Source organism: Falco peregrinus, chromosome 1, assembly GCF_023634155.1.
Source record: "Falco peregrinus isolate bFalPer1 chromosome 1, bFalPer1.pri, whole genome shotgun sequence".
Lineage (NCBI taxonomy): Eukaryota > Metazoa > Chordata > Aves > Falconiformes > Falconidae > Falco > Falco peregrinus.
The window spans coordinates 91,888,191-91,908,848 of NC_073721.1; the positions used below are offsets into that span (position 1 = coordinate 91,888,191).

General features: G+C 43.2%; 1 protein-coding gene across 5 annotated transcripts in view; it reads right to left on the reverse strand.

Moving 5' to 3' along the window:
* Positions 1-20,658, reverse strand: part of BCL11B (BCL11 transcription factor B) — a 96,850-nt gene that overhangs the window by 35,698 nt on the left and 40,494 nt on the right. For 3 of the 5 annotated variants that reach the window (XM_055812731.1, XM_055812736.1, XM_055812741.1), the window contains exon 3: positions 17,855-18,070. The exons of the other annotated variants lie outside the window; for them this stretch is intronic. In XM_055812731.1, coding sequence (XP_055668706.1) covers positions 17,855-18,070 — 216 coding nt within the window. The remainder of the gene's footprint in view (positions 1-17,854; positions 18,071-20,658) is intronic. 5 annotated transcript variants of the gene reach the window in all.

A 20,658-nucleotide genomic window follows, 5' to 3' on the forward strand; every position in this document is an offset into this window, starting at 1 on the left:
CCCCTCTTTTTAAAATGTGTTTCGCACGTTCTCAGTTACGGTAAAGGTTAAAAGCCAAGAAGATCCCATGATTTCATCAGAAATGCTCCAGTGTCTCCATGCATAAGTTTTAGCACTCCTAAGTAGGAAATTTAGACATACTTCTGTCCTGCATTTCAATTCTGACTACCTTGGGCCAAAATACACTTATCTTCTGCAAGATAATTTGATAACTGCTGACCTCGTTTATGGGCCTAATCCAAACTCAAAGCAAATCACCTTCAACCATACATTCATTTTATGCCTGTTGTTCATGTAGCAACATGACCAGACCAGACCTCCAGAGGCTGTGAACTTAGTAACCAAGTCTGTGCCTAAGTCCTTTTTCTTTTTCTGTTTGTAAAATGGTCATACTCACCTGTGAGGGCTGATTAGGAGAAACCACAAAGATGAACTATGCTACACAATCTCAGGCAAGTTGCAGCATTTTGAAGGATTATCACTTCGTTTCTAAACCACCAAAAGACATTTCAGAGAACAGAAGAGTCAAGAAACACTACACTCTCTGACCCCTACACAGCTTAAATTCTTATGAATCTACATGTCAACACGATGGCCACTATTCATAAGTAACAAACCTGGACGCTGTACCCTGGTGCTTTCCAACCAAACCAGATCGCTACACCCATTGCCAAAAATAATGACTAATGAAATGACTAAGAGGGATGGGTAACTGAAAAGCAGAGGCTGCAGGGGTGATACAATACTGTGAAGTATTAATTCTGTCAGGGAGCCTGGCACTGTTTGAGTATTTTATATCCTTTTCTATTTGGGAACACAATGCCAACCTCGTCTGGTCATTTTATTACACAGGAGAGGGGAATTCCTGCTTGCAGCAGGAACCTCATCGCTGCAAAGGAAAAAGTAAAGTCATCCAGAGGAACACCAAAATGTTGAAGCAATCCTGTGTGTTTAAAGCAGGACTCAGAAAGGCAGCAAATGACAACTGAACCAGAATCTTCTCTTGCTACTTACAGTACACAGATATAAGAAGGGAGAGAAGTGAGACAGGAGCATGGCAATGGCAAAAATGAGTGGACTGTGCCAAACTTTCTTTTACTACCCTTGCCAAAACACCCTGTTGTCTCCTGAAATACAATTTAATGGCAGTCAGGGAGCAAGAAGCCTGATCTAATGCTCACTGAATCAATAGCAATTGATTTTTCTGATAACTCCCATGGACTTTGTCTATGCCCTGCCCTGAAAGAGTTCATTTGTTCCCTTGCTATTTGATCATATTTCTTCCTAAAGTGGATCTCCACGGGTTGAATTTCTCTGAACATACAAGTCTATTCACAATAACCCTGTTCAGGTTCTTGCACTGCTCCCATTATCCACATACCTGTTTGCCTCAGACGGAACCTCAGACACCCCCACTACAGAGACACACTGGGGGGAAAGGGAGTTGGCCAGATTCACAGAGGGACTGTGTGGTGGGGGCGGCAGCAAGAAGCCCCAATTTCCACTGGCTTCCCACTTTGGCATCTGTGCTGCAAAACTACCCTTGCTGTAACGACTCAAATTTTATTGTTTATTGTTTGCTCACTCTGCAAATTAGAAGTGCTCTGGGCTCCTTGGGATGAAAGGTTCTAGCCAAGTACTTATTGTTGTTGTTGTTGTTGTTATCATTGACATTATTCACAAATAGAAGTGTCAAGGTAGATTCAGAACAAGTTCTGCTGAGGCTCATATATCTTCCAGGCATCTATCCATGCTGTTATATAGTATTAAGGTGTGAACAGGGAAAACCATGTACACGGTCGGTGCTGTGTTTAAGTGGCCTGCCAATTCCGGCTAATCACCAAGTTATTTACTTCCAGTTTATTAGGCCGAAACTGCCACTAGCTGTTGGCAGCCTCTAATATTTACACCTTACTTTCCTGGGGTCTCTTCAAGCACTGCTGTAATAAAAAAGCCATTTCTTCCAGGTTTAGATGCAAGAATTAACACACAGAGCACCACAAAAGGCCAAGCCAAATTCTGATCTCAGTTACAAATGTGCAACCCCATTGATTTCCAACGGCTTAATTTGCAATGGTCTTGAGCTGCTGTACCTGAGAGCACAATTTGATCCATCGTTTTCACAGAGAGAAGTAACAGCAGTACCTCTTATACACTTGCGAGTATTTTAAGCACAGTAACAGTTGGACAAACATCAATCACCATCAATGGCCCTCAGTCTCACTTTCGTCACATCCAATAAAAGCCAGGACAAGTAATTCCTCAAAAATTAGCCTAAATTATTCTCATTCATTTTATATACTTTATATACTTTAGCATTTGAGTACCTCAGAAACTTCCACATCTTTATCCTCATAATGTCCTCCACTCATCAGAGAGTGAAGAGTTGGAACTCCGTACTGAATCGGTGGGAGACACTGCATGGAGAGATTCAGGGACTTTTCCAAGATCACAGGTAAAAATTCAACTTAGACTTGGATTTAGATTTCCCAGACTGTGGGGAATAGGACATACAATACAAGAATCTTCTTTTATCAATACTTTTCACCGGACAGAAATAAAAACTTACAGCAAATTCTCAAATCCACTCACAATACTTTTTCAGCCTGGATTTTCCTTTTTTAGCCAGATACAGAGTCCTTTCATTGATATCATTGGGGACCCCTGGACAGGAATGCTTTATTTTCTCCCACCTGTAAAGAGAGCCTGTTGTTGGTCTCCCAGAACTGTTTTTCCCAAGGAACGCTCCCTGTGCGGTGTTCTTCTTTGATTTTAGACATGATTAAAACTTGCAGCCATGCCCTCAGTTGTGTAAGGCCAACAGAGTATCTGCCTGTGCAGAGCAAACATGAGATTCCTGATCCCGAGCCTCTGATGTGCATTGAGCTATGTGCTCCATGTGAAGCTCCCAACCCGTTTACACCTTCCTGCTGCCAACACGAGGGAGTTCCACAATTTGCTCAGGGCCAGGCACACCTTTATTCATAGGAATACCTGCTAAGAAGCAGCCAGAGCAAACCAATACTGACTCACAGCACATGTGTACTTGCTCAAGTGACCACTTCCAGAAACAATAAAATACTGCAGACAAGCCCTGTCCTGCAAAAATTACACATCCACAGCTCATTCGACAGGCTGGGTTCATTGCAATGAGAAAAGCCACCATGTTACAAAGGACAGCTTTCTCTACACATTTTCTCAAGGACGCTTTGTCTTACCCCACATAAGGATGTAGGAACAACCAGTCAAGAGACTACACCAAAAGAAACTGCAACATATTTTGCTGACTGCACCGTAAACTGTGCCCCATCTCTTGACTTCAGTCCTGGCTTTCCTCCACAGAAATGGACTTCACCATGCGCTACAGACTAACTAGTAATATCAGCCACATGAGTATCTCACCAGCTTAATTTAGGATAGTCATATTTACATCAATTGCATTCCTTCCCTGTAAGAAAAGAAAGCTAAGAAGAGAGTGGAGAAGAAAAAGAGGAGTAAAGGAAGACAAAAAGCAAGTTTGGGTTATTTTAATAGCTTGAAAGTATGACCTGATAGGGGTAGAGCTACCATTTATTTTATTTTGGTCCACATTCAGACTTCCAGTCACTTTGTGAGGTATATCAGTTGGGAACTGTTGACATTTTAGCACAGTCAGGTAGATACAGGTCAGGAAAAATCATCAGAAACAGTCTTAAAAGGCCAGGTCTTAATCCAGTAAAGTATATCTACTTTAACTGAAAAAGTCTTGCTGCTCAGTTCAGCTCTGCCTATGAAACAAAGCCCAAGGATTTTAGGAAGTAATTATATTTGAAGTTAATGTTGTTATAGTTACATCCCAAATGGAAAAGCCAGCTAAATGTAAAACAAGTATCTCCTCTGCTCTCGCCTGCCCGCTGTATGTAGAGCCCTATTCAGGTCCCAGGGGAACTAAAGGTCCCACTGGAAGTTCTCTGCTGTAATTTTGACATGACTACAGTACGGAAGCTGACATAGCTGGAGCTCTGACATGCCAGTACCTATCCTTCTCCATGACTCCAAGTCCTTTCTCTGTCCTTTTTATCCTCCCTCTCCCCTCCTCTCTCTCTCTTTCCTTCTCTCTCCTGCCATATAAACATCCCAAGTCAGCCTGATTTATAGACAGCAGGGAAGATTTGTGTTGGTCTTTACAACTCCGTCTGTCCATCTGTGAAATAGTTTTCTAGTCATAGATATTACCTGCATAGCTATTCAACAAAAAAATAAAAATGCAAAGGCTATTTCACAAAAAAATCAATATGAGTAAATTTGTTCGGCTATTTTTTCTCTTTTGTTCACAGTAATACTGGCAAACATTTTAAAAGTACAGGAAAGATTTTTAAAAGAGACTTTAAAAAGCAAGCGTGCTGTTTTTTGGAAACACTGACAATTCTACTGCTATTATCAGAAATGCCTGCCCTTGGCCAAAATTTCTCCTCCTCCACTCTGACACGTGCTGGCTGCTAACCTGCTGTTACACACTGGCCGGGAAGGAGTACTCCAACGGCCAAGAGAGAACCCGCTTGTGAAAGGACTGTAAAGCATCATGCATTACTGAACTGGAGATGCCACGCGAAAAGATCCTGATTGTACCTGCTTTTATCTAAAAAGCTGTTGTGCTTATTGTGCACAGGTGAATGTCAAAGTTGGCTGGGCACTACAAAATCTGATCTTGTGCCCAGGCAATTCAGTCTTTCACTCCCTTTACTGTCTGCTCTCCACAGATCTGCATGAACTCAAGCTAGCAAACTCTGAAAACCATTTGGCCTGGCTTGCCAGAAATGCTGGAGCACCTAGCCAGTAAGCAAATAGAAAAAAGAACAGCATCAACAACCTCTTTTTTTTTTTTTTTTTTTTTTTTTAAATGGGTTGAATTAACTTCAGAATCAACACTGCACATGCAATAGCACTGAAAATGGAACTTACCTGCCCTCAGACAACACTACTCCCTGAGTAAAAACTGAGACACAAAGTCCTGGTTGTAAGCAATTCACAGAGCATTCTCCTGAACTGGAGTTTGTCAAGTACTTCTGACAATTTGAGGATAACACTGTCTTATGTATAGCTATTTCTCAAGCAGAGAAAAAAAAATACCTGGGATACGTTATTTGTTAACTGTTCAGTCAGCTCATGATAGGTGTGTGACTCTGAAGTGTATATGGCATCTAACATCTCTCTTTTGATAGATAGCGATATCTCAGCAGCCTGCTCTCTGAGCCAGTGTAGACAAGCAATGGGCAGCACACGTTCATCAAACTAACATCTGCTTTCAATTCTCATTTATAGATGTGGAATCCTTTCAACTGGACATTAATCGCTCTCTACAGCAGCAATTAGATACTTGAGACAGATCAGAACAAATCAAATTAGCTTTATTTATTAAACAACAAAATCCTAAAGACTAAATAAAATAAAATAAAAAAAAACACCAGACCATCCTGTGTGCAACAACATAAAAAGAAAATTAAGATACTAACACGCAGGAGTCTAAAAGCTTTCAGGTGCTATTTTCAAAGCCTCAACTGTAACCAAATAGCAGAGGGCTCTACTGCAGAATGCCTGATGGATTATTTTAGCAATAAGGTATAATTGAAAGGATTATCATGAATGTAATGTTTCCCTTCCAAAAATTCCAGGAATGCAGAAATTACTCTCATCTGCACTGCGTGACTCATGTTTTTAATGCTGGAACTTCATTTTCACTCATGAGGAATTCAAGCTCAGGGAAACGTTACCACAGAAATCCTCATTCAATCAACAAAGGAAAATCTCCCTCTCTTTTGCTGCAGTTGAACAAAGCCTAAGAATCACATCTTTGGAGAGTCTGGCTCGGTTCAGCTTCGGGCAATGGACATCCTGCACACCAAGGAGAGACACTGCTCTCCCCAAGGGATCAAACAGATCACCCTGAGGAGCTCAGATTCTCCAGACTAGCTCAAACCAAGCAGAGAAATTTCCTCTTGCTGGGTTTCCCTGGCTTAACATGGCAAGCAGCTTCCAGCATGCAAGGTGGGGGACACTGCCACATTTGGATGGAAATTAGTAGCAAAACATCTGTAGACCATAAGACAAATCTGGACTGGTCTAGGGGAAGGTGCACAGCTATCCACCAAACACCTGATACCCTCTTTCTCTACCTTTCTTTCCACTGCTTTTTCCCCAAAATTGCTTTTATTTTTTAATGAGGAAATAATTTAATATGTTTGTTACAGAAAACTGGCAATGCCTAAATGAAGAAGAGCTCTCACCATCCAGATTACATGTATCAGCATTTCAGGGTTTTTTTTATAAGGGGAGCTAAATGTTAAACAGATGAGAAGTTTCATGAAAGAATACATCTAAGAACAGCAAGCAGCGTTTGGCTGTCCACACACAAAATGATCCTCATCTGCCTGTGCCATAGATCATGAAGCTGATCATCTGCTCCCATCCAGAAAGCCCCATCCCATGCTGGGCTGCTGTGGCTGCTGGAAAGCACCAGGGTGGGATGAGCATGTCCAGAGGAAACGCAGTTCTGCTGCATGCCCTGAAAAATTGTGCTGCTCTATCGCCTCTCCTCTCAGCACTTATTCAGGGTGTCCATGGGTGGGATAGAGGCTTGCGTGGGAAGGAGGAAGACACTTTTTCCAGTGAACCTGTCAGACCTCTCTTTCTCCTCCTTCGATATCCACAGCCTCCCATGCTGAGCCTTCCCTCTCCCTTCCCCAGCTCCACATACACCTGACTGTAATAACAACAGAGATACCATCTGGGGTTAGCTCATTACATTTTTATTACACTTTTGTTTATTTCTTCATAAATATAAACTGTTGTTACCTGTGCAAGCCTGTGCATCTAGCCCAGTTCTGGTGAGCCTTAAAAGCCCCAAACTGAAAATAGCCTAAAGATGTGAAATCACAGCCCAAAAGGCAGCCAGTTAGCCAAGGTATGGAGAGAGAACTATTGCAACATGCAGAATGTAGGGATGGGTTTATATTTAAGATTTCCTGGCTCGGAGGTACTGTGTTAGCTAGTTAGATGTGGTTATAAATAGAAGCGCTTGCTGACATTAATCACAATAGTTTGGCGATGTGGCTACCAATGTGAAATTACAGAAGAGACAGGTACCTTGCAAACCTAAGCCTAGTTTATCGTCGGCCAGATCATTTATCAGCCAGGGAAAATGACCTTTCCTCCATGTTCTGTGATCTCATGCAAACGGGAGTCTGAGCAAGAAAGGGAGGAAGGGGTCTTGGTTTTTTATTTGATTTGGTTTTTCATTTGGTTTAATGTAACTTTAAGAAATATTAATCTGCTCCTTCATTTAATTTCATCTGTACCACTGGCCAAGAGAAATGCACTAATTTATAAGTTGAAGCAAGCCTTGAGATAATGTCACCCACCATTCATCCAAATTTGTCACTAGCATCCCATTAAAGCCGTAATTATTTTTTAATTAAAACTAAGGAAGCTGGCATGCGTGTGCCTACTTTATACATCTGTTATGGGTTAAAATAGCTTTTAAAAAATGTTTTTTTAGACCGCAGTCTTTTGTGGCCATGGCCTATGCCAAAGAAAACGCAAACTTGCTTATTTTCTCCATGGGGCGCAACACTGCCTATGTGTGCCTGAACAGATTCGACTGGCCGTGAAAAGAATTCTAAATAAAACACAAACATGGAATTTGGCAACGCCACAGAAGCGAGCTTAAGACTAATTCCAGCATGCGGACGGCTCTCACACAGCAAGTCTGGCTCCACTATAAATGAAACCAGGCTCTGTAAAATCGCCAGTAAAGTTTGAGTTAGGATTTAAAGAGACAGCACTCTTATTCCAAGGTTTAAGGGGGAAAAAAAACACACGCGCACAAACACGCATACCCCCGCTTATTAAGGAAATTCATGCTGGCCCAATAAGCCTGTACATTGCAAGCTGTGTTTACTTTCAGCAGTCATTTCCATTTAAAAAAATGTGAAGTTAAAAAAACCCACAAAAAAACCAGCAAATCCACTTTGGACTCAATTTTTAGAAAAAAATGCTGTAATTATTACTGCAGGGACCACTGGCAGTGACAGCAATGAATGAAGGACCTACCTGATGGCAAAGTGAAAATGATATATTAAAAAAAGAAAGAAGTATGAATGCTTGGGGCAGAGCAGGGGAACAGAAAGGTGTGGATGGAGAGAAGCTCCATGGCCGGGGTGGCCACGGACAGAGCAGCTTGTTCCCATCAGATGGCCCAGCAAGCAAGATGGTGACTCACTGGGACTTGCTGGGAGGGAGCTATATGCAATACAGCCCCATTCTGTCATGCAGAGGGGCAAATCTAACCCTGGGGCAATGAAATCCCCTGGCTAATACCTCCCTGGCAGTCCCAGCCAGCCCCAGAGAGCAAAGATACCTGTGAAGAAAGAGCAAGGAGAACGTGGGATATAGCATTCACTCACCTTTACCTATTAAGGAGAAAAAAAAATTTATGAAATCTCAGTTTATAATCACAAGACACAGCCTGGCGAGCCTAGCAGGAAAGGGCAAGGAGCAAAATATTTAAGACAGTGATGGTACTGCCTCCCACACACTCTTTCCCTTACAACTCTGGATGATACCACGCCACAGAATTGAAATTATACCTCAAGTGCCCACATCAACCCCGGACCATCAGGTCTTTCCTCGAAAAGGGGAGAGCAGAAGGAAAGATTTGCTGGCCAGTGGGCTCTAAATACAGGAAGAGCTCAGACATTTATGAGTGTGCTCAACGGCACTAATGAACGTTGACAGTGGTGTGGAGGCAGGGGCTAGCACCGCTGCAAGCTTTCACACCGTTCCTCCTGGAAAATGTGCAGAGAAAGTATGAAGGAAATTGGGAAGGAATTTACAGCAGTTCCACAGAATTATTTTACAACTGCTCTATGTATCTATTGATCATGATAGCGAAGTGTTCGGCTTCAACAGACTACAGAGCTTTTAAGATTCCACCTCAAATTTACAATGGAAGTATTAGTTCAGTTTAAGGGGAAAAAAAAACCAGAAAAAAACAGATAAATAATATTTTTTATCACTGTTATTATATTTTATAAGGTTTTCCAGAAAGGTAAAGTTACTCACTAATCTTGTCCTCACTGTAGGCAAAACCACAGTGATCTTATTCCCAGTTTAATCGATGGTTCACACATTTTTATATAGGATTTGGATTAATCAATCTGTAAACACGCAGACCTAATTTTTGGACAGACTTTGCATTCTAAGCCTGTCTGTACCATAATAAATGAACTTATCTTTGTTCAGCTAGAGAGGAGAAAACAACCCAAATCTCTGTTAGAAGATGCAATCTGAAAAAACAGTTCCCCCGCAGGCAAAGGGCACTGGTATTATGCTGAGGTTTTACAAGGTTCTATGAATTTTTGTTTTTCACCCTGATCACCTGAACAGTTTTACATAGCACATATTTCCCAGCAATATTCTGATCCTTACTTAAATCTCTGTACATCCCCGAATTCCATAGCTCATGTTCACAGCTGGCATAACAATGCCACCGAAGTCAAAAAACACATCCTAGAAAGGGATGCTCAGCTAAGGGTCCCTAGGCAGTCCCTAGCCCCTCAGCAGGCTGCTGGCATAGCGCAGCACACCCTGGAAGCGCCATGCTTGTCACGCAGCCATGGAAAAGACGTAAGGATCAGGTTTAGATCTGGGTCTCACATGAAGTAATCTAGGTCAAAACAGCACATGTAAGGAGACAGTCTGAGACACAAAAAGGATAAGATGCTCCCCCTTGTATTGCCAGGGGATGTGCTGAAATTAATACATTTACAGTTGGCTCCAAATAGCCAAGTGACATTTCAACAAGCATAAAAGCTGCAGGTATGTTGTGCAAACTGGCTTCTCTCTAACCAGAGATTTTTTATGTTAAATAACAAAGAAAATAACTTAGAAAGCACCATTTCATGGCATGATTCCAGTGCCTGTGTCTCCCCACCACCCCGCTTAGCGCCTGCATTAACCTCATTCCAGAAGTGCCAGGACCTCTGACTCTTGCAGCTGAATACCTAAAAAATGTAAGCTTTCTCTATGTGGGATTTTTTGCCTGCTTCCTTCCAAGTGCATGTTTTACTGTCTCATTGAATCTGGCTTCTCCAGTTTGTGCTACTGTGGGTTGCATTAGCTGGAACAGGGACCCATAGAAATGGTTTGATTAAGACAAAAACAAGAGGGAAATAAAGATAGCAAAGGCATGTACCATACTCTAGCCTACCAGATTTCTGTACATACTGCAAAAATGCTTGGAAAAAGCCTGTCCAAAACAAAGCAAACAGCATAAAAGCGTATGTTGCTAACAGTTGCTCAGCTGTTTACTGCTCAGCAGAAAGAAGGACCAACATGCAGCACACAGGAGCCCAGCAGGGCACATGCGAGGTGCATCAGCATGGCTTCTTTGACTTAAATCCCTTTCTGAACATAAAGCGTCCCATCTGAGCACAGAACTCTTCCTTTCATCTATTTTTATGAAGTACTCAGAAAAGAAAAAAGAACCCAGGTCCTCTGAATTAGGCAGCTCTGGAGGGACATGGGGTAATTTTTTTGCAGTTCTCTGGCCTAAACCTGAGCAAACCCAGGAAGAATACGTGATCCAACTCCTCCAAAAAAAATAAGATAAAATAAAATAAAATTATTTCACTGCAAAATGTACAATGCCTCACTATTGCCTCCACCTTCCCACTCTGGCCTGTGAACTAAAGAGTGGTTCTCATCACAACTACCTACACCTTACACCATGGCTCGCCCTACTTCCTTTGGCGCTGAGCATCATATTTGTGCACAAGAGATTTATCTCTGTTCTCACAAACAGCCCAATTCGCTTCCTGGCTCAGACACACAAACACATCCGCATGTATCTGACAGAAAGCGAGAAGAAAAGTGATGGCAAAAAGCTGCTGCTGAAGGGGCAAGAGAAAACTCCATCCTGAATACGCCAGGTGAGGCTGTACAAGTGAACTGTTTAGCATATGCTATGCACAAATGAATGGCAATTTACTGAGAGAAAGAAAGAATAATTGCAAACGTTTATGCCTCATGCATGTGTATTAAAAAAAAAAAAAAATCAGCTCTTAGAAAGCTGGTGTGTTGCCCAACCAAAAGGCAAGGCACCTGACGAACACTACCCCTAATTTTGTTGCTTTGTAGGTGATTGCTTCCTTCCTTCTCTTCGTGCAGTTGATTTCTTCTCTCTTTAGGAAGCGTTCACCAAGAAGCATTCAACTCCCTGAAAAGGGTGGGAAGGAGGTGGCAGCAGGGAGAGGCTGGTCCTATCCTGCAAACCATCCCAGTGGTTACTCTGCTGCGGAAACATGAAAGCTCTGCTTGTGAATACAAACAACGCACCATGCTACAACTTCAAAAATAGGTCTGCTCCTCCTTTGGACAGCCAAGGTGCTTCTGGACATATCGGCTACTGAAAGCTGCACAGTGGTGCCCAAACCTTGCCTACTGCGCACCAGTAAAGCAGTCTTTATCTGTGCTGGTGTCTTCTGGAAACCACTGCACGCCAACAAAAAAAGACGACTGATTTGTTTGGGTCTTCTGTCAAAGCAGCAGGCACCTTGCCATCAGTTGTGCCACTTTGTAACCAAGCTACTCTCTCCTTTCCAAACCACTGATACTCCCAAATATTTAATGAATCAAGGCGGGGGGACGGGGGTTATTATTAACAGGAACAACACGGCACAAGAAAGGAGCCCTGTAAAAAAAAAACTGCTCAGTGAGATAGAAGAGAGATGTCCTTCCCTTGCTTTCTCCTAACCTCCCCTTTTGCCTTATCTCCCACCTGATACCAAAGCCTGTTCATGCTTTAACAAAGATGGATCAGTCACTGTGCAGTCCCAGGTACTTACCTATACTCTGAAGTCACCTACTCATAACCCACCAAACTCCAAAAGGAAATAAATTCATTCATTCCAATAAGCAAATTATAAAATCACCTTCATCCATCTTGTTCCTATATTTTAAAATTTTATTGTGGCCAGAGAATTGCTGGTTAGGCATTACCCTTCCCCCACTCACACATACACACTTTAAAAATGCAAAATCTAGACCTCTATTTCAATATTTCTGATGTCAGTGACCGGTGTCGGCTCTCCCCATACAGTAACTGCTTTAAAGCGCTGCATACAGCACTGCATTAAAAATTAATTACACATGCTATTTTATTGATAGTGCATAATGTAATGAGCACCAGCTGTGCTAAACATCCAAACTCCTTTTTAAGACAGCTATAAAAAAAGAAAGAAACTGCACTTCCAAATGCTTCTCCTGTCAGAGGAGAAAAACAGCAACATCTTGGATGGATTTGAAACAGGATTCTTTGATTTAGCTCTCCATTTGGAGCGTTTGAAGAGTTCAGACTCTCGGGCTCAGCATAGTGGTATGCGATTGAGTTAACTCTCTCAATGTTGGAGCCATTGTCTTTGCAGCAGGCAACGTTGCCTTGAACCTTTTGTCCCAAGATTACCAGATTCAGTTCCACCCGTTAATATTGCAATTAAGGGCTTTTCTTTTTTCCTGGGATGTCTGGAAATGGCAGGCATCCAGTTTAAAGCACCTTTAAATATCGCTGTTGCTCCTGCTGGTTCTTATCTTGACATAATTAGGACTTGCAAAGTTATAGCAATCGGGCGTCTGTCTAGAACAAAGCCTCAGCCACGCTCAAATTGCCAGCACTGCTGCCCCATGCAGCACCCTAATTTTAGCTATCTCTTTGCCATCTTAAGGTCTCTTCACTGCCTCTTGACAAACACACTCTTCAGTCAAAAAATCAGTTTGTGATTAGATCCATCTATTTTGAGTTTGGATCTGATTTTAATATCTGGTGAGACAGAGAGCTGCATAGACAGACAGGTCACATATGATTTTAATACTTGGATAGATGGATGAACACATAGATTGATAGATAGATGAAAAGAGGGATGCATACAGTCAGACTGATGCATTACACTTTTTAGTATATACATCTCTCACACCTCCCTGAACTCTGTGAGTTCTGTCCACAAAGTCAATTCTACTATAGCATGCATTAAATATTTCACTAAAATAAATAAATACAAGCAACCATGACTAATAGGAACATCTCTCCTGAATGTTAGACAGTACTTTATGCAAACCTTTACGCAGCAAAACTAAAAGATACATTTACAAAAGGTCTCAGGGAAACCTTAGATCTTTGCCCTCAGACACATATACCAAATTCCTCTTTCTCATCTCAAAAAAGGACCCAGTGCTGATCAGGAATCAAATTTTAATGGACTTTTCATTAATTTTTTTTGAGATTCCACTCAACAAAAAATGAAGAGTAGAGTATCAGCCATCGTCCTGGGACCTGATGAGTTAGTAGGTTTTTGCTGGATGAGTTTTCATTCTCCACTCTGATTACTGTTTTGTTTTCCATTGATCCTCCTGTGTTAATAAAACCCAGTCTGGAGTGAACAAAAGCTTGCTTCTTGTTCTAGTAAGAAGTGTGCCGAGTGCATACCATATCATTAACATAAAAGTTTTTGAAATAATACTGCTTTCTAGGCAGACTGTATTAATTGCATCAAGGTTTTTGCAGCCGGGTGGTCTAATCTAGCTCTTCTTATTGGCTGAAACCAGTTATAAAACTGACACAAAATGAATATAGTGATACAATTGAAGGAGGGAAAAGTATTCTTTTAAAACCTATTATTTACTTACAGGTACTCCTTTTATCTTTACTGTCACCTTAATCTTTGCCAAGAAAAGACCAGCCGAGTTAAACAATGCATTAAGTAGAAATTCAGTAGCCAAGTAAATTGGTATTAACTTTACAAGATGACACTGATTTTCAGAACATTCTAATGACCAATACAGCTGATTCCTTGAAAAAACAGGAGCTTATTCCTCTCTTCTGAGCTATTGCTCCATGCCTTCCTCTATTTTAGATCCTAAACTTCACAGGCCTCTTCATTAATCACTGCTGTCCATGCACACTTGCTGGTTTTATATATGCAACTAAGTACCATAATTGTTTTCCACCTCTTCCATCGGCCTACATGCAGGAAGGAAGCAGTTTCACTGGTGAGCTGAATATATGTGTATTGGACAGATTTAATTATCTTTACGGAGGTATATAAACCCTCACTTGTGGGCCCAGGTCCAAAGATTTTTGGATCAGGTACATATCTGAATGCACACGTATGGGATAAATTATTGTCTGTGCCATTACAAACCCCTTTGTCTTATGCTGATTGTAATTCCATCTCTGGGGTTTTTGCATGTAGTATCTTCAGGGCAGGGACTTTTTTCTTTGGAGATCACACTGTAAAGTGCCATGCACTTCTGCGCTGAGATTTTCAAAGCTCATTTCTCGTTAACTTTAATGGGAAATGGGCATCCAAATCTCTTAGGCAGCTTTGACAATTTAAGCCTTAATGTACAATATTAATAAATCAGCATCATAAAAAGAGCCTTATGAAGATGTATTGTGAAAAAATAGCCCCACAAAAAGCATTGCAGTGTATGTGTGCACGCATACAGGCATATACTTTTCTTTACATAATTACGTCTCTCAACAATCATTTGCATGCCTCTGTTATGCGAAAAAAAACCTGTGTGTGTTTTACAGTTACTCTGAGCAGTTGCAATTCATTGAAATGAAATAAAAAGCAGGCTCAAAAAAGCACCCTGATCTGGCAAGGGGTAAAGCAAAATGAATGCTTTGCCCATTTGTATTTTAGATCCAAGCTACACAACCCTGTGAATTTCATGACTCTATTCCAACTTCTAATTAAATAGGCACTAAAAACATTTAAATGGGAGAACCCAATTGAACAGACAGAAGCCTCTGAGGCAAAAAATAAATAAATAAAGAGACTGAGAGAGAGATTGTTCCAGGGGTAGATTTTTTTTTTTAAAATCACATGGAAAAACATAGACCTTTACTCCCAAATTCCTCATCCTGTGGTACCCTGAACACAAAGAACTGAACAGAGACAGAAGGGACCATGATCAGCACCAGCCGAGCAACACAGTGGACACCCAAGCAGACTTCCCAGCGTCATTTACTGTGATTGAAACTACTGTCAGCAGTACGTTCTCTAAAGATCGCAAACAGCTCTGGATGAGGCAGCACAGCTTCCCCTGTGCATGACTGAACGCTACTCAGCATGCTGGGCAATTGCTCTTATCTAGGTCGGAGATTTATTTCCAAATGCAGTTTTCACACGTGCATACCCCAAATCCCACCGGCAGCCAGAAGTTTAGATTCTCCAGCACAAAACTGCTGGGACTGTTGAGGGCCCGATATGTGAGTGCTCAGCAGAGATTTGGGAGTACCTGCAACTTCAAGCCTTCAGAGTCACAGCCTGCTTGAGAACTGCATGGAAAAACTCCAGGTCCTGAATTAAATGAATGCTGAAAAACAGGAAAGGTAAGAAATGATGAAGGAGGAGGAGAGGCGGGAACTGTTGATGGCTTTTGTTCAAAGAAGGAAACAATTCCTCAGAAGCAAGAACAGGGCTGACAGAATAAAAGGCTAATCAAGTCAGAAAGACAAGCAGATCTCTAAAGCTGGAGCAAGTGACTGTTGTAAATGTCTATATTAACAAAGAGGGCACAATGCAGGGATCATCACTAGATTATTAGTCAACACAAAGAACTCTTTTTTCTTTTATTTCCACAAAACATTTGGGGGGCTAGAATGATCCCGTAACCCTTACCACAGGGTTTAAACCATGCCCAGGCTCGTATACAGTGAACGCTATAGGAGCTAAGAAAGAGTTAAGTAGACATAATCTCCTTTTTCTAGGGAAGAAAATGTTTCTTTCAAGCAGACCTTGACCAGCTACTGTCATAAACATGTAGCATGCACTTTGATATAACCTATTCTCTAAGTGCTGCAGACTGCAGCAGTAATTACAGGAAGCCATGATAACAAGCCTCTCTCTCCACAGAGCTGGCACCGCTCTCCCAGCAAACAGGCAATACTGAAAACTCACAGTGCACAACTCCAAAGTGAGAACTCAAAGTACGCAAAGTACAAAAGCCTCACCTTCCCACATTTTTTAATATTGCTTCCTTTTCTATTTTTAGTTGTACTTGCTTCCCTCCCTACTATCTGCTGGCATCAGAAGCAACAGGGAAGCAGGGCATCCAGTTCAGTTACAGCTACCTGCCTACCAGAGGCACCTCTGTGCATGCTGCACCAGCAAAGACAGAACAGCAAAACATGAGATCAGTTCCAGCTTGGTTTGCTGGTTACAGGGAGGAGGGAAGGGGGGAGGCAGGGGAGCTATCTCACTTTCTGCTCCAGCGCCTACCATTCAGAAGAGCCCATCTCTACACCCACCTCAGGCCAGTTGGTCAATCTGATGAGGCTGATTAATCCAGCATCGCCCCCATGCTGCGTACAGCAGCTCACATAAGAAATCTGACCAAATGCCCCACACGGTGCATTGCTGCAAGCCCAGTGCCTGCGCCTCAACACAAGTGGCTGGGTGCAGGCTGAGCCTCTCCCAGGCAGCACGGGAGCCTTCCTCACATGCCCTGAGCTTCACCCAGGGTCAAAACAGGACCCTGCAGAATGCTCTCAGCTTCATCTCAAGAATATTTTATCTTTCAAGACCAAGGGTTTCCAAGATGCAAATTTAAATTCCTTTCAAAACTTTTTGTTTCACTTTATTACAGCAATGGGAGATGTACAGGGACATTCTCAGGAGATATAGCGTACTGCAGCCAGGTGGTACCACTTCTTGTGGAAGGAAAAAGCTGAGCACAGCAAAGTTTTGCCAGCTGCAGGGGGACATGAGGAGTCATTTCCCAAAGGCTTTTACTCCTGACAGTCATTGCTGTCTTTCTAAATCCTCTGGTCCTCATGCATTACTTATCCAGCATCATTCTGGCAACTCCCTATTAAAACTTCACACACGTTAGCATGAATGAGGGCTGCAGGATTTGGCCCACCACAGTGAGATTCCATAAACACTTGTGGATTTTGCCACAGCTGTATTTTCTTTTAAGACCTACCCATTTTCACCTCTTCAGCCCGCAGTTCACCATAGACCCAATCTTGCAACTGAGCCATGCTCAGAAACACCCACTGATTTCAAAGAGATCACTGGGTTTTAAATGATGGGGTCTGGCAACAATATGTCCGTGTCCTCTTTGGCTAGCTCGCTGCACCCTCATTTCCACATCACTTTCCCCTCCTCGCGGTGGCAAAAGTCAGGCATCCAAAAGGAATAAAGGAAAGAAAAGCTGATGGGGGAGAGGCAAGGGATGCGTGGCAAGTTACCAAGGAGCGTTTTCTCAAAACAAGGGAGAAAATGGCATGGAGCACATACATCCTGTGTGCACATGGACGCAGAGGAGAGCCTTTAATATGAATGACTGGGGGGGTGGGGGTGGGGAGGGGGGGGGGGATGGGGGAAGGGGGAAAAAAGGAGGGAAAGAAAAAAAAAAACCCTCAGATGTTAAATGTTATCCAATTAAGCTTAAAATAAACAGCCCAGAGAGATGAAATCTTGATACTGGGGTATCATGTTCTGTGAGGAGTCTCAGGCATTTGTTCACAATGTGGCACAAATGGCAGAGTCATGGCTGCCAGTGACAGCTGAAGGTGGGAAGGCAGGAGGGGAGGGATGGGGAAATGGAAGGATTTGCACACCCTTTCCCCCTCCCCATCCTCCACTGGGGTGGAGGGGGAAGGAGGAAGGGGAGAGGGATAGTTTAGGGCATTTTCTCTGCCTTCCCCACGCAACCCAGCAAAGGCAGCTCTCCCACAGCAAAGACGACATCACTTGGCAGCACTACTGACCTTCAGATAGCAACAAAAAAAAAAAAATGTTTCTATTACCTGACAACTGACAATGACATCCAAATGTGCCTGACGTCTCAGTCTGAATCTCAGTCTGAGTCCCGCCAACTGAGACTGCACGTGCACCACAGCAGGGCAGGCTAAGGCAGGGCGGGAGGGAGGCCAGTGCGCGGAGAGGTGACGTGATCACGGATGTGTGAGGGTGGGAGGAGGCAGCTATGGGAGCCCCCGGCAGGTTTGCAGGCCTGGACGGCCCTGGAGAAAAAACAATAGAAAAAACTGTCAGTCGGATCTAAGTTTGAAGGGACAGAGGAGGCATCATCAGGGGAAACAGGTGAGGCGGGGGCTGGCTGCCTAACGCACAACACGCTTGGTCTGAACCCCTCTCTGGTCTGGCTGAGGCTGGCAGGCTCGCGCCGGGCAGGGAAAGAGCAAGAAGAGACCTGGGGGACCCACGAACCAAGGCTGGGGGCCCACGGAGGGCATGGAGAGGCATGAAGTGGAGGGGACAGGCGGCCCTGGCATGGAGCAGAGCTGGAGGGGGGCAGACATCGCCACCGGCACTTGCTCAGGGACCGAATCAAAAGGGGGATTATTGTTTTACGGCTGTGTTAATGCATTGAGCCGACACAAAACTGGGCAGGCTTTCTGCCGAGCCGCCACTGAAGTGGGCTCCACACACCAGCCTGGACAAAGTGCAGTGACTTAGAGCTCAAATGGCTTCAGCGAGGTGCCAGGAGCCGAGCTCCCAGAAGGAAGCATTGGCGGCTGCTGTGCTGCCTTCCCGCTTGAGCTGCGGCCAGTTGTGCATTTTGCATGCCCCGATTATGCAAGCTGCTTCCCTATTGAGCCTGCGAAGAATGGAGCAACCTTTTTCCTGGTAGCTAAAAGAGGATATTGTAACCTCCAACCGTATTATTTATTTTTAACCCCTCTAGGAATCACCTACCATTTAAAAGCTGTATTTAAGAGTTTTCTCCTGCTCCACTAGAAATGCTCGCTCCTCCTGGCACTAGTCCAAACTGAGTTCTGCGGCTTTGAAAAACTAAGATACAAGTCTTAAATATCAATCTAAACCTGCACAAATACAGGCACACACGCGTGCACACACACAGAATCAGGTATGAGTCACATTTTTGGCTGGTGCAAATTAGCAGAGTTTAAAGGGAAGTTGAGCAAATGCCACCACTTTACATCCACAGAGAATCCACCCCCTTCATTTAAAACTATGCCTACCACTTAATTATTAAATAAAGGGTAGCTACTAATCAAGGGCAGTTTCTAAATGAAGATATGTGGTGGAGTGGTCGCCATTAAAAAACTGGCATTTGCCAACAGTTACCGCACAGTGGTAGATCAGAAACCACAGTTTCCCCCTGTATTTAGATCAGGAAATATGTGTGTTAATTGTGGGGTATCTTCTGGCAAATGGTCTTTTTTTTTTTAATGGCGGCAATTCTGGCTGCACATGCATGTGCGCCTTGCAGATACACACAGGCACCGTGGCAGCAAGGAGAAATATTTATCTGTGTTCCTTCCAATATTTTCCAAGGGACCCTTTCCACCTTGAGAGTCCTGATTCGGAAACTAGGCCTGCATGTTGATCTGACAGCTACACATGAGGCAAACAGGGATACTTCATCCTTGGCACAGCATCCAGCACTCCAGTCTGCAAGGACTGCATTTGATTTTGTCGTTTATCTTAAATGGCTAAGAGACCACCAGTGCAAAACATTTGTGTGAAGCTTTTGCCAAAACCACAAGTGAAGAGTCTAAATTCCCTGTGTAAATACTTGAGCTTCAAGCATCACGACAAAATTTGTGCTCTTTTGTGAGGACTGGTTTCAAATAGAAGCCATCTCTGTGGCTTGTGGGACAAGGAAGGATTTTTTATTTTAGGGGACCAGTTCCTTGGCTTTTGTAACTGTTTGATCTCCCTGGAAGTAGTACACAAGCAGTAATGATAACTACCATCCAGACCATACCTATGTTGCATTTTGGGCAGGGTTGTACACTAGGTATGTAGAAACTGATGTCAGACAGAGATTTCTGTGTGTTTATGGACCATTCTACTGTCACTGTAACATGAATGACAAGTTCGGGTTTTTTATAAAACAAGCTAAGACTAACAGATTCCCTCCAATGACTTAATTATATATTATATTCCTAATATTATAAAAATAACTAGGCTAGCATAGGCTATGTCGAGCTGCCTGGGCACTCATCCTTGCTGGGAAAGTTGTGAGCTTGAAATCGGGATTTAGAGTAGGACCACAGGGCAGCAGCTACATCTCACATTACACCTAGACGTGTCTGTGGCCCCACCATGACTAAGGTCCTGCAGTCACTCATCCCTCTGCACGTTGTGGTGCCATACTAGAGGTCTGGAAGGAGCTCATCACACAGAGGAACTATATGAAGCCAGGCAAGCGTACCATCAACCGCAACTGCACGGGGTTTTAATGTGGAAGTGCATGGGTCCTAGCACTCACCACCACCCTGAGAGCAACAGCCTCTCCTCTAGTCCCAGTGGGCTGCACCTGCCCATTGGCAATGAATTTGATACAGTTTGCATAGCCCTGAGGTGTCCAAGAAGATGCTAAGAGCTCACCAAGTGGGTACAGGGAGGCCCTCCCTGCTCTTGTGTAATACATCTCCTCTAGTGTAGAAGGGGAATTAAGGCTTCAAAGAGGAGGTTTCTAATCATCTGGGCAAAGGGATCCTGTAAGAGCCTTCTGACAGAGGTACTGGGGGCAAGCCAGCAATCCACTTTAACAAGGTACCTAACAAATTTATGGGAAGGACTATATGAATGAGCTGCCAATGAATGGTTGGAACTTAAC